General features: G+C 27.6%; 2 protein-coding genes across 2 annotated transcripts; one reads left to right on the top strand and one right to left on the bottom strand.

The window, feature by feature from the left end:
• The first annotated feature begins 399 nt into the window (after positions 1 to 399).
• LOC111895706 (thioredoxin M3, chloroplastic) lies at positions 400 to 1553 on the top strand. The gene is made up of 2 exons (XM_023891780.3): positions 400 to 795; positions 1120 to 1553. The coding sequence occupies exons 1-2, from the start codon at positions 600 to 602 to the stop codon at positions 1443 to 1445; spliced, it is 522 nt and encodes a 173-aa protein (XP_023747548.1). The 5' UTR covers positions 400 to 599; the 3' UTR covers positions 1446 to 1553.
• A 9861-nt stretch (positions 1554 to 11414) lies between these two features.
• On the bottom strand, positions 11415 to 13992 carry LOC111895703 (uncharacterized). The gene is made up of 11 exons (XM_023891777.1): positions 13759 to 13992; positions 13541 to 13655; positions 13177 to 13270; positions 12944 to 13071; positions 12792 to 12876; positions 12570 to 12705; positions 12433 to 12440; positions 12029 to 12149; positions 11764 to 11946; positions 11614 to 11682; positions 11415 to 11528 (listed from the first exon to the last, which is right to left on the bottom strand). Exons 1-11 carry the CDS (start codon positions 13990 to 13992, stop codon positions 11415 to 11417), a joined length of 1287 nt encoding a protein of 428 aa, XP_023747545.1.
• Positions 13993 to 15231: the final 1239 nt, after the last annotated feature.

Raw genomic sequence — 15231 nt, 5'->3', positions numbered from 1 at the left:
AACGGTTCTGAAATTTCGAAATTTTTTTTTTATTAAAATCTATCATAATGTTAAACAAAAATAGTTAATAAAAAATATATATGATAATATAACTTAAAATCAAACAATTGATTGAAATTTCAATCAAGAATATAAAAAATTTTTAAATTGAGATTTCCGATAAAAATAAAGACTTCTTTTGAAAAAGAAATATAGAAAAAAAAACTCCCAAAATTAAGAAACATTTTAGAATAAGATTTGGAATAATACATTCTGTAAGAAAATTATCATTTTTAAAAAACTGACAAAAAAAACTATTTATAATTGTTGGTTTACTTAATTTCCTTTTATATAATTTTCATTTCAAGAAATATTTTAAAAATCACTACTTAAAAACCAACTGAATATTTGTATCCATCACAACTCATTTTCATTCGATACAAAATTGAAAATTCTCCATTTTAACGTGTTCACTTTGTCTTCTCTCTTCTTCATCGGCATCACTCTCCCTGGTTTTCATCTTCTTCATCTTCGACTCTCCACGTCCCCATTTAGATCTGATCCATGATCGCTCCTTCTCAAACGAAGATCTGATCGATTCTTCCATCAATAATCCAATCATGGCAAATGTATCTTCTTCCTCTTCTCTTTACTCCCTTTTACCTCAACCTTCTCCTCCCAATCATCGCCACTTTGCACCACGATCTTCCTCGTTTGCTTCCCCTCATCAAATTAATGGTTTCTCATCTCTCTCGCTTCGCCAATCCAAAAAAAGTTCTCCTCTACGAGTCCTCTCCATGGGACGCCAATCTAAAGGTATTTATTTAATCTCTTTTCGTTAACAGCTAAATCACGAAATAGCTTGTTGATTCCGGCGAAGTTTTTTTATGATCATAGCTTGATTTTTCTTTTTTTGGTGGGATTTATTTTCGATCATAAGATTTTCCGAATATAGTGGTTGGTTAATGGAATTCGTTACTAGATTGAGATTAAATTAGGGGATTTCTTGTTTTAAAGTTACTAGTTCAAATTATCAAACATTATGATCCCTTTTTGAGCGTTCTTCATCTGTTTTGTGCTGATTAAATTTGGGGATTATAGCTCAAATCTGTTAATTTCTTCATAAATTTCCGATTACAGCAACAGTGGTGTCGGGGCAATCATGGAACACATCGGTTCTTGACAGCAAAACTCCGGTGCTGGTCGAGTTCTACGCCAGTTGGTGTGGACCATGTCAGATGGTGCACCGAGTGATTGAAGAAATCGCCGGCGAGTACGCCGGAAAAGTGAAGTGTTTCGTGCTGAACGCCGATCAAGACCCACGAATTGCAGAGGAATATGACATCAAAGCTGTGCCGATTGTGTTGGTGTTCAAGAATGGCGAGAAGTGTGAATCGGTGATTGGGACGATGCCTAAAGAGTTCTATGTTGCTGCCATTGAAAGGACCTTGGCTTCTTCATCTTGAATACTTTTAGAAGGGTTTTTATGTACTTTCACACTTTCTGTTAAATACATTTGCTTTTCTTTTTTTCATTTACAAATTTCAGTATTTTAAAACAAAAGTTTTATTGTCTTTTTTTGGCGTAATCTGTTTGGTTTCAGGATGATATATATTTATAAACAGACCATATATATATATATATATATATATATATATATATATATATATATATATATATATATATATATATATATATATATATATATATATATATATATATATATATGTATAGATGTGTATATGATTTATATCTTACATGTTTTGCATATATAAAAAGATATATTAATTCCATATGTGAATTTTTATAGTTATACAAGAGATATATTGACATATTGATTTCATGTGATTGTGATGACAACCTACTAATGTTTGATACGCATTCTATTTTACATTAAGGTGCTGTTTGTTTTTCGGAAAAAACCTCTTCAGATCTCTTATTGCTGCGCGGTGTAGCACACGCGCAACGCTTTTCATCTCGCAGCTGTTTGTTTTTTAGAAGTCTTCGGAGTCAAAAACCTTTGCGCGTGCTCTGTTTGGCGCAACACTTGTACTACCTCTTCCAACATCTTCTTCTTTTTTTTCCTTACTGAAATTTTGGTTATATATTGTTGAAATTTTATTTCACTTTTTTTTTTGTTTATTTTTGTTGAATTTTTTTTCATTTTGAATAGTGATAATTTTTTGATGAAATATCATTATTTTTTACTAAAATATCTTTATTTTTGTTGAAATATTATTATTTTTTATTGAAATATCACTAATTCTTGCCTAAATGTTATATATTATTAAATTTTCCGTATTAAAAAAACTATTTCAGTTTATAAAATTAGTTTATTTTAATTTTTTAATATCTGCAGCAGCATGCAGATGTTAAAAAAAATAAACACGTTTCTTATTACAGTCTGCAGCCGTTTGGTCCACGTCTTCTACTACAGATGGTTGCAGAGGTGGTCCGCGGACTTCATATTGTCTTGTTTATCTGCTAATTTGGTCAAGTTATTCTATCTTTTTACTTGACTGTATAAGTTTATTTTAAAATATAAGTGTGTGAAATACACCACTAATCCACTTTGTTTTGCAATGTTTAAATAATTAAATCTCAAGTTCACTAAACACTTTAGTGGTTGTTTTCAAACAAGTGTTTATTATTAACAAAAATAACAATTGGGATCTTATACTTGTATATGATTTAATGAACTACACAATAGATAAAAGTTTCACGACCTTAAAATGAGATATAGCATTGAGTCCTCCAAAAACATCATCAACACTTGATAGTTAATACATCTTTCATCTTTTATATCTCTTATATCGGATTGATAAAAATAACCTAAAAAATAGCATAAACACTAAAACATCTTCTACCAATTATATTTTATTTAACAGTAAAAAATTATTCCAAGTATATTTTTTATGTAGCTTTTATTGATAGCTTTGGTTTGTGATTATTCTATCAAATTCATGAAGTTATGATCCGGTAGTACAGTGCTTGGTGGGGTTACATTTCTCTTCTTAATCTTAATGGACCGATTAAATGATTATTATATTTGGAACATTGGCAATTACCTTGTAAATAAGTTTTGTGCTGGTCAGTTTATAAAGCAAATATGTAAATATTTATGCACTTTTAATTTACGTTTATCCCTCACAATTCGAATTGTGTTCATTAATCCTTTTGATTTGTCTTTTGTTTATGTTAGTTCCTTAATTTGTTGATCGGGTGAACAACTTTAGTATTTTCTATTGGAATTTGATTTTTCAATCAATATTTGCTATTGGAATTTGACAATTTATAATAAATTTACAATTCTTATGACGAATGTATTGTTTGATTCTTTTCTTCTTTGTATTTTTTTAGGAGTAAATTACTGATATCGTCCTTGTGGTTTGGTCAAAATTACACATTTGGTCCCTAACATTTTTTTTGCACTCGGATCGTCCCTGTGGTTTGATTTTGTTGCGTTTTTCGTCCCTATGGTTTGATTTTGTTGCATTTTTCGTCCCTTACATACATAAAGTTAGGGACCAAACATGCAATTTTTACCAAATCATAGGGACGAAAAACGCAACAAAATCAAACCACAGGGACGATCCGAGTGCAAAAAAAAGGTTAGGGACCAAACGTGCAATTTTGACCAAACCACAGGGACGATTTCAATAATTTACTCTTTTTTTTGTTAAAATTTAAAAAAAAAAGTCTACCATTATTACAGAATGACTCTTATTCCATATTCTTAGCTTGTTATTCTACACCTTTTTTATTATTTTGATCATTTTGTCCTTTCACAATGAGTTTTATTCATTGGTTTGTTTCATTATAAAGTCATGAAATTTATTTGATTTACTTATTTAAAACCTACAAATATTTTTTTAGAATGGCGAAGACTTTAGAATGAGGAAGAGCAAAATTTTTTAAGAATAAAGAAGGGCAATATTCTTTGGGTTCTCATACAAAATTCTTTGGTTATGACCGTGTGGTATACATTATGTTAGAATCACTAAAGTTTGAAAGGTTATTTTATCGTAGGATTTGATAATGTGTATTTATTTATTTATTTTATGCAAAGATACATTGCATCTATTAGATGATGAAGATAAATGTATTGTCACAAAAGGCTTTTCTTACAAATTGTAATTCTCGTCTTACGTTAGTCTCATAGAATGTCATTCTCATAAGGTTGGTTGGAATCAAGTCGACTCTGGAGTCTGGACCATTGAAGAAAATCAAGTTAAATTGTTCAAGAATTGTATACTTAAGCATGATATGCTTTTTAAGAATTTATTTCATTTTTCTGACATTCTGTAAGATTATTTATGAATCTACATTAAGATGTCCAAGAATATACAAGGATCTTGTTATTTTTCAACTAATGGTTCAAAAATATTGTATTTCGTCAAAAAGTTCATTTAATCAAAATATGTATTCTGTTAGAAATATTTATCCTGACATTCTTATAGCATATCATTATAACAGAATGACATTCTGACAAAATACAATTGAGTATAATTAAAACTATGTTTCAATTAATTAAAAAAAAATCAGAAATTTTAAATCAAGAGAATTAATTATCCTAAAAGATCTGCAATTTTCTTTTTTAAATTTTATCTCAATACACTAAAATAATATTATATGAAATTAGATGGCATTTTTCAATTTTTTTTAATTCAATAATATTTATTAATCACTTTCTTAATTTAATTAAAATGATTGGTCTTCAATCAATCCTACATTCATCCAATATGGTAAACTTTATCCTGCAAGAGATTCGAAATATTTGTATTGCACACTCGCCATCTTTGGTTTACCTTTTGAAAACCAACATCCATTTTGTTCTTTCTCCATCGATCCAAAATGTATTTATCAGGTATCTTGAAAATGTTGTAATCTATTAGAACTCTAAAAGCATGACTACATAGGATTCCAAAAAAATTGGAAATGAAAACATTCACAATCAATTGTTTGCTCATGTGCATCGAAAGATAATAATAATATTTAATTAGACAAATATAATTATAAAACTTAAAATAATTGTAAATAAATATCATCAATAAATAGCTTTTAAATTAACCTTAAATTCTGGTATTTTGTCTGACTTAATTTCTTTGTAAATGATTGTGTATTCTTGAAAGCCATTAACTATGATAGAAGTCTTTTGAAAACACTGATAAGATGCCTTTTTAATTTGTTTCTGCACTTTAATGAATGCTTCTCGTGTGTACACCAATGATGCATGTTTTTCAATCTTCAAAGGATCAAGTGCAAATAAAAGTTGGGGAGAAGTATCTCTTGATGCAATATCCAATCTTTATTGCTCATGACGTTGCTTTGAAAGTGCAGTGTCAAAATTGAACATAAAGTTTACAAGTAAGTTTGTTGGACCGGAGAAAACATTGAAAAATGAATTTGAACTTTCAGACCGATATGTAGTCTTCATAAGACCACACATAGGTATATCTCTAAAATATGAAGGAATCCATTTGTCTCTCATGTGGAACATATCATCTAACCATTTAATTTCCCTCAAATAAACTTCATTCAACATCATATCTCACTTAAACTCAAATTTTGATGGTTCAATATTCATACTCCAAACTAGTTGATTTATGTGTTTCTTGAAATATGAATTTGAAACAACATCAGGTTCAATCTGTCATTTAAAATGTTCAGATATTAGTATTTTTACATAAGATATATAAAATTTAACGAATAAACCAATATATTACCTTTGAAGGAATTTTTGACATTATGTGTCACATACATAATCTGTGAGTACATCCATGAAGCTGGACTATATCTGTCAAAATCATGGTTGGTTTTTTCTTATGTCCTGCCAGAAAATCTTATAATAACCAGGAGTGTGACTCAGTTGTTTCATTTGATATTAGTCCTGCTCCGAAATTGATTGTCTTTTTATGGTTGTTAATAGGAGTGAAAGGAACAAATATCATATTGTACCTGAAATTATTAAAAATTATATAAATTACTGCATACTATATTTTATTATATATAATCATATATGTTTGTTCTATACGTTGCATCCATTGAAATAACATCTGAAAACTTAGAGTAGTTTTCTTTTCCTGTTTCATCAACCCAAAACATATCACTTAGTTCCTCATCATTTAACTTATATTCAAAATGGAAATTTAGATAATTATCTCTACGAATTATCAATTGGTCTACAACACATTGGGCATCATTTAGTCTAACAATATTGGTATAATCTCTCCAAAAATTCTTGAAATCATTCTTTGTTGCTGGCAAATGATCATATCCTCCTTTAAATGATGCTCGTATCTTGTGTGCTTTAGTTGCACCCAATGTTGATAGTTGAAGCTTTAAAAATAAGTTCCTGATCAAAAAAATACTAAGTCGGTGATTAGGAGAACAAATACTTTCTTCATTAAATTCAGTAAGTGGATGGTTGTATGCTTCTTCAAATGCATATACAGTGAAAATATTTTTTCTGTAATCTCTGTCAAAACCAATCATCGTCATACATCATGTAACTTTAGAATATGATTTTCTTTCCTGTTTTTTCAGTCTTTTGGATGTAAGAGTATTAATGGATTTTTTTCCTTCGATGTCCATATCTGTTGCATCTTACATGTTTTTTTTTTCTTAGACTGAAGTCACCATATGTAGTTGTTGATCCTAATCTAATTCTAAAACCAACAACTTTTCCATATTTTCGATACATTTCAATTCCTTCATCTAAAGTTGACACAATTTGTCTTTATTTAGGAATCAAATGTGTTATAACATTTGGAAGATACACATCTTCTTGATCTATGTTTGATATTCCTGTCAAAATTTCAAAAAGCTAAATATTGAAGTTTGTTTATATATATATATATATATATATATATATATATATATATATATATATATATATATATATATATATATATATATATATATATATATATATTAGTTTATAATCCGTGGGAACCAAGGGTGCGAAATTAATTACATTTTCATACTAAAATATCGTAATTATTAATCAAATAATATAATTAAATTATTAATGAATAGTTATTTTATTTAGTTATGTAAAATTAAAATCGTTGATTCAAATAGTATGTGAAATTAATTTTCAATACATATTAATAGTTTTTGTTTGTGAAAAAAAACATTACGATATAATATAATGATATATTAAATTTATTGTAAAAATAAAACAACCCCAATATGTGAAGTAAATTAAAATAGGTAAATAAATAGAGATATTAAGTTGTTAAAATAAACATATATTATAAAAAATAAGAAATTATAAAAGAAAAATTAACAAAGTCTTATTAATAATAAGAAGAAAGCATGTTGGAAGCTTGAACAATGATATTGAAATTTTTTATTAGAGTTGGTGTTTAAATGCTGAGGATGACCGAAGACAATAGCTACATATAATTTGAAAAATGGTTAATAACGAAAAAAAATCATTAATATTAATTAATTATATAGATATGAATTGTTTAAATCATTTAACAAATAACATAGTAATTATAAAAAAAAATTAACATACTAAATAATTACCGTTTTGGGTACTTTTAAAAAGTCGTGATGTAGATGAAGTATGATCGTCTCATATGGTAGACATTTTTTTAGATCTTCTATTATCTAAATATAACTTTCTTAATTTTCGTCGTTCTTTAGCTGAAATGAAATCCATGGTATATTCATCCATCTGTATATTAAAAATAAATATAATTAGTATTTAATATAAAAATGGTACGTTAAATCAAAAGTTGTGTATAATGTTACAATGATAAAAAAATGTTATAAAACAAATATAAAATATGATGAATAGTTTAAAAGTAGTTGAAAAAAAGGTAATGATCCTCTTTTACCCTCATATTTTTGAACGAATGAAAAAATGGATTTGAAAATGCAAGGTCATTGCAATGGCCACCATTAGTTGGTGTCAACAGTGAGATTTAATGAACATCAACCGGGAACCATATATATATATATATATCTTATTTTCAAAGAACAAATAAAGAACTTAACAAATTAATTAGTTTTTAACTAATGAATTAAAAATAATAATGGATTTATTAAAGAATTTAATAAATAAACTAATAATCTTAATATTAATAAAAAAGAAACCAAAAATAAAAGTTTAATAAAACATAATCACGTTTCAATCAAATAAATCTTTTTTGGTTTCATATCTATACATATTAATAATATTAATTTGCATATGACACTTTGTAGTAAATTTTTATGCTTATAGTAAATATTCCGATTCAAATAAGATATAATATACAAATTGGTTTTTTTTATCATGGTAGACTTTCTATATATCATATAAATTAAAAATAGAATTAATATTAATAAGAAAACTAAATAAAATTGAATCGAGTCAAGATTTCTTTAATCCATCAAAAATAAAAGATAAAACAAATACAAAAGAAACAATAAGAATTATATATATCATATACTCCTTATAATATAAAAGTTCATTATTTTTTTTTATCACATAAAAGCTACCAGCACTTCTCTTCAACAACGCAAAATACAGTCAAGTAACAGATGAAAGGATTTCCAAAAGCAAATAAAGACACGGTACCAACGAAGAGTCGTGTAGCAGCGGCGGACGAGATTTCGAGTGTCCTAGAGGTTAGTGGCGCCCCGTATGAGTCTACCGGCGGAGCTTGATCGTAGGCTAATAGACGGAGGCAAAAAGTGTAGGCGATTGTAAGATGTATTTCAGTTTGGTTAGTCAGCGAGAGGCTGATAGCTGAAGAAGAGGGTGAAAACAGACAATCGGGACTGAGAACAGAGAGGGATTAGAGCTTCATCACCGTATTTCAGCAAAAGGTTTGTAGCTTATTTGGATCTAGGGTTTGAACTTTCTGGTAATAGTTTTCGAGTTTTAAAAAATCTCACTACTCACAGGATGGATTTTTTTGAAGGCAAAGGGAAGATGGAAAATTCGGACGTGATTGATTTTAGAGTAAAAAAAAATAAGTAATTGATTTCCTTATATATGGTTTGCTAAATTGAAGCCTGAAAATGAGGATTGATTGAAACAAATTGATTTGAAATGACACTTCAAATAAAATTGGAATATGAAATGTTTTTTTTATTCTGAATTGAAGCTTGAATTCAACACTTAGGTCTGCCACTTGTTTTTTAATAACGACACTTTTCTTAGCTCCAAATCACATATTTATGCAATGTTGGTTAGGTTAAAAAAACCCAAATTAATTATAATAATGAAGAAAGGAAGCAAGTGACATGTACATTTATAATAGCAACTTGCATCTGGACAATTATAACTTTATGTGGAACCATGAGTAAGGACAATTTTGTAGCAGTCACTATTCTTCAACTTTGTGCAGACATATAAAGATGAACGAATTTTGTTTCTTAATGAGAAAACTGATCTTCTTATAACTTTAGTAGGGATGGAACTGATATTTGGTTATGAGTTTTCACTTCCATCTTTGTTCAAATCAAATAATTTGGGAATTTTTCTACATTTCATCATGTAATGTGACTTACAATTTGTTTGACTTTGACACACTAAAGCTAAAACGTACAAAAAAAGGTTGTATTAAGAATTGAATGTGTAAAAAATATACTTGGATAATATGGATATTTGAGTGTGGTTTCTAAGATGAGAATGCCAATTTACATAATTTTACCTTTTTTAAATTTTTTTAAGGCTACATGAATGTTTAAAGGAAGTTTGTGCCATTTTCTTTAAGTTCCTTGGGTTTTATGACTCCATTTCGTATCCTTCACATTCATTTTTCTTTAATTTTCAATATTGAAATTAGTTTTTATTTAGTAGTTCCATATTTATCCTTGAAATTCTTTTTCCTTCAATTAACAATATACAAGTATTTGTTTCCCTTTGACTTAGTATAGAACAAAAGACTTAATTAAGTTTACAGCAAAAAGGTTAAAAAAAAAAAAAAAAAAGTTTAACTCATTATCATAGTTTTGTGTAAAAGGTATTAGCAATTAGAGAGATTAAATTTGTTATTTAGTTGTTGATATTTTTCTGTAAGTTTTGTCTATCTTATAACAGTAGGTTGTTGTGTGTTGGTGTTATATGTTTACATTTCTTATGTATTTGTACTTCTTCAGAACATTACCATGTATTTTTTATCTTGACATATAATTACTCTTTTGTCCCCAGAAAGCTGGAAATCCCAGGGGCAACTGAATTCAGAATCGTTTTAAAGGTGCTTAATTCCTTATACATTATAACATTAATTTTTGTGTTCGGATAAAAGTTTGTAAGATACACTCTAAAAATTGACATTTACGCCCCTGATTTAATGATGTTATAGAAATGTTATCACATGATTAAACTGAGTTTTGAATCTATTACAATCATTAAAAGTCATTGAAAATGGTATTTAAAATGTTGGAATCGAATGATGTAGGGAAAATCTTTAACCGGTGATCAGAAAATAAAAATACATTGTAATAAAAATACAATAGCTGGATTTTTGTGGAAAAAAATCAACTTTCATTAGATAAATATTGGATTTTTGTGAAACAAAATCAGCTTTCAGCTTTCATATTCCAATTCCTGATTTCTAAATCAGGGGCATAATTGTCATTTTTTCGAGTGTATCTTAAAATTTTTTATCCGAACACACAAATTAATGTTATAATGTATAAGGAATACAACATCTTTAAAAGGATTCTGAATTCAAGCTTTGGAAGAGTCATTTATTGTTTAAATAAAAAAAACTATTCTTTTATATTCCAATTGTTTATTTTTAAATCAGGGGCATAATTGTCAATATTTTTAGAGTCATAAGTTAATATTTTTTTACCCGAATACACAAATTAATGTTATACTGTATTAGGATTTTTGACTTTTGTCGATGTTTTTGTTTTATAGGTTTAAATGGGTATGTAGCTAAATGGGACGTGGAATTATGACATGTGTTCTAGAAATAATACCCAAAAATGAAGGTCTAAAAAATGTATATATTTCTTTACTTATGAAATTGCACGCCATTGTTTAGAAATTAAATCAATAACCTTTTATTTTTTTGTTAAAATTGTAGAAAATAACAATATAGCTTATTGAACATGATATAAATATGATTGTACTTTATGAAAATTAGGAAACAAATTATTAAGAAACAAACACATAATACAAAGTCATCTTAAAAACTATTAAGAAACAAATAATTTAAACCAAAAAAACAATCAAATCCATCAAATCTCCAACAAAAAAAAAACGAAAATGTCTTAATACCCTTAGGAAAAAATTTAAAAAAGAAAACAAAAATGTCTTAATACCCTTGGGAAAAAATTTAAAAACTGATTACTGTTCTTAAAAGGTTGGTGACCAATCACTTTTCCAACTTAACCTTGACAAGTTTATATTGTTCCCCTCCTACAACTTTTATGGCCTTTGATGATGACATGTTGTCGTTGACATCCAAAACAAAATCATCCTAAAGAGCTCGCTTCAAATCTTTCGTTGCATCCAAATTCTTATTTGGGCTTGTGGCTGTCGATTTGAAAACATTCATTGGTGTCACATTATCATCAGTATGAGATATGACATCCTAAAATTAACAAAGAAAAATTATTATAGCTTATTAAAGTTAAAGATAATACTAACATTAGATATCGAGATAACTTAGAGTACACCTTTATAAATATGTTATCTTGAGATTCACAATCAGTGGTACCATGTTCAAATGATTGTGAATTACCTCCCTGTTCAAAACATACGTGAAAAACTAATAAGCCGTTTATTAAGTATATTATAGTTTGGAAAAAAAAATCAAATTTAATAACCTCTGCAACGACAAACTTTTTCTCCAACTCCTCAATCAAAGTCTCATCATCACTAATATTGGAAATAGTATATTGATTGCTATTCCTTTGCACATTGTATTTTGAAACAGAAACAATGAAAGCCAATTTCATATCTTTCAATGCTTTAATATCGGATGGGTATACGTTAGTACAAAACCCAAGCTGCAAGTAAAAACATCAATATATGAAATTATATATTAAAACAATATTTTTTAAAAATAATAATAATAACAAAAACATTCACCTTAGCTGTTTTTGCAACTAAATCTTTTGCAGAAATTTTTAGAAACTTATTCGCATCTTGTTCAAACATTGTTAAAGTGATACTTCCGGTATGATCTTGCACTCTTACCGAAATCATGAACCTTTGGAAAAATGTAAAATCCTCAAAATTATTCAACATATCTTGAAAACACTATTATATCAAAATTGAGTTTTCCAAAAAGTATTAACCTTGGAAATGTCGATGTTTCAGTTTTAGTGCACTTTGGATTTCGACATTCATATGTTACATTTTTTAGTGATCCGGTGACATTGGGTTCATCGGAAGGATTGTTTGGAACTGCTTTTGTATTGCAATTTGTACATGTCAAGTAATGTCAAGGTGTGTTTTGAAGAACTCTCTTTATGGTCGCAACAATAACATACTTTTTTATCTGATTAAAAAAGACAATAATATTATAACATGTATTGAATATTAAATAACCTAATGTGTTAACTACATAAACTATATCTAAAAAAACAGAAATTAAAAAGATTGACAGAAATTGCAGAATTTTCTTTACCTCAATGGGTTCAAAAATATCAGAGATTGTTTTCGGCTCATGATTAAGCAAAAATCCATCCTTTTCAGAAATTCGATTAGATTTCATATAAGAGAAAGTACAGGGTGAGTTTTCATGGGGACCATCTTCATTCAAACTGTTAATTAACATAATAGTTAAACCTTTTATAACAGAAATTGCAATTTATTATTACCAAAAACAAATTGAAGAAATATGATATACCTTTTTTTGAAAACTTTTATCTCATCAATGTCACTATTGATGATGAACTTCGATACATCATAGTATGTATTAACATATCGGCGATCTATAAAAAAAATAAAAAAATAAACAAATAATCATTGCAATATAAAACAGAAAAAAAAACAGTATACCTTGCCAGACATTAATCTTTGCAAATTGAAGGATTATTACGATGCGGAGAATGTTTGCATTTTTTTGGATGTAATCCGAGAATTTGTAACAATAATCTCCCCATAGGTTAACATCCAATTGAGAACCACTAACAAAAAAGATGGGAATTAAAAATTAAAAACAATAATTTTTTTTTGATATTGCAATAAAAATAGTTAATACAGTCAATAATTATAGTTTATAGAAAACAAACTTGGCATCTTGGATTTGTAGTCTCATCTTATGCATCTTTCTATCTTCATTTCGAGCATTAATTTCACCAATTGCAACCACCAAACCGATAACATCTATATATAAGCATAAATACCAAAAAAAATCCTGAAATTAGTTACTATTTTAAGGTTAGAAATAAATAAGTTATTTAAAATATATAAAGTGTTATGTAAATAGAAAATACTAATCCAATGAAATATTTTCTGGAACAGTGCCGAAGATAATGGGATGATAGTCAATAAAAGCAAACCCATTAACTGATCCCGAAAACTCGAGACAGAGAGTGATAGTAGTCTCGCGATTAAAGGTGAGTTTTTGCATTTGATCAGTAAGTCGAAATTTACCTTCATCAATCTTTGCTAAATTTGGATTTTTGATGAAAAAAGCTTCCCCTTCTTTTAGAACTTTTCTAAACTTGTAAACATAAGCATTGGGGACATAACCTTGGATCTTGTTACCCTAAATTATGATGTATATTAATATCAACATTCAAGTTTTGTTATTAAAAAGATAAATAAAAATATAAATCTGTAAATAATTTAAAACCATATATGTAGTATACATGTTCTTCCATTAAAATAACTTGAATGGAGAAAATTTCGTCTTTGTTATAGTAACATTCCAGTGTCCATAATCTGATAACACAAAGCTTCATAGTGAAGTTGTCCTTCAAGACATCAAGATCAGTTATGAAAGTTAAATCAGCAGCAGCAGCCGCCATGAAGATGCAGAAATGTGGAAGAGAGTTAGTCTCTGAAAGCTTTATGAATACAACAGTAAAGAAAACAACAACCATCAATTGATATTTGATGGTATTTATAGGTATAAATATAAAGTAATCATCAATTGTTTGCTGATTTTCAGGGATATCAATTATTTATACTCTTTATTCTTTATATATCTCTCTATAAGTATAAACCGAATGTTTTTGAATGCAGGTCAGATTATGGAGTATTAAAACTGATTTGCTAATTTCTTGGAATTGATATGATAATTTCAATGACTTACAGCAAAGAATAAGCGGGAAAATAAGCGAAATCGTATATGTGGTAGTGAATATTGGAATTAAAGAGGTTTCAAAGGGGTAAATTGGAATATCAATAGCTGATTTTTGGGGATATGATATATGTATCTGTATTATCTAAATTTCAATGAATGTAAATTTGTAAAATAAAAAAATATTTACTGAAATTTAGGATCTGATTTTATGGAATGAAATAGCCGATTTTAAGTTTTGAATTTTGAATGAATTTTGGAAGTTTATTAGGGAGACACGGGGCATGTATACAGTTTGACACATGACAGTTTTTCATTCAACCTCTCTCTCTCTCTCTCTCTCTCTCTCTCTCTATATATATATATATATATATATATATATATATATATATAGTATCAAAACTTGCCCTTATCATTTTCATTTGTTGTTGAAGGTGAAGTTCCAATTGAAGAATGATTGAAAGATTCGGTTGCTTCATTGAACAAATCAAAAGAAGATAATGATTTTAAATGATTGCATAATCATTTATTTCAAATGTAAATATATTATTTTAACATCAAAATATATAAAAAATAAGGGTTGAAAACTTGCCTTTATCACCTTCATTTAACATTGATTGTGAAGTTCCAATAGCTAAATATTTGAAGGATTTATTTCCTTCATGATTTAAATAAGAAGAAGACTTTTCAAATTCTTGCATAGATATCTTTCCAAATCGTAATTCAATATTTTTAAAATCAACTCAATGTTTTTAAAATCAACGATTATCTTTTATAATCTAAGAATAAAATTTAGACGAAAAACCGATTCAGTTAATGTCGTGAAGATGAATGTGACGTTCATAAATTGTATGAAGAAGTTATTTGTAATTTAATGAAGTAGTTATTTATACGGTTATTAATTTGATAAACTGATTCAAATCCATTTTCACTAAATCACTTATATAACCTTTTTAAATAATTTAAATAAAGCAAAATTTATAAAACATGATTAGTGATGTGTAATGTTCTTATTGGTTCTCATATTTTTGCATATTTT

The sequence above is a fragment of the Lactuca sativa genome, chromosome 7, assembly GCF_002870075.4.
Source record: "Lactuca sativa cultivar Salinas chromosome 7, Lsat_Salinas_v11, whole genome shotgun sequence".
NCBI classification, from domain to species: domain Eukaryota; kingdom Viridiplantae; phylum Streptophyta; class Magnoliopsida; order Asterales; family Asteraceae; genus Lactuca; species Lactuca sativa.
The sequence above is the reverse complement of the archived record's forward strand: the minus strand, read 5'-3'. Positions and strand labels throughout refer to the sequence as shown.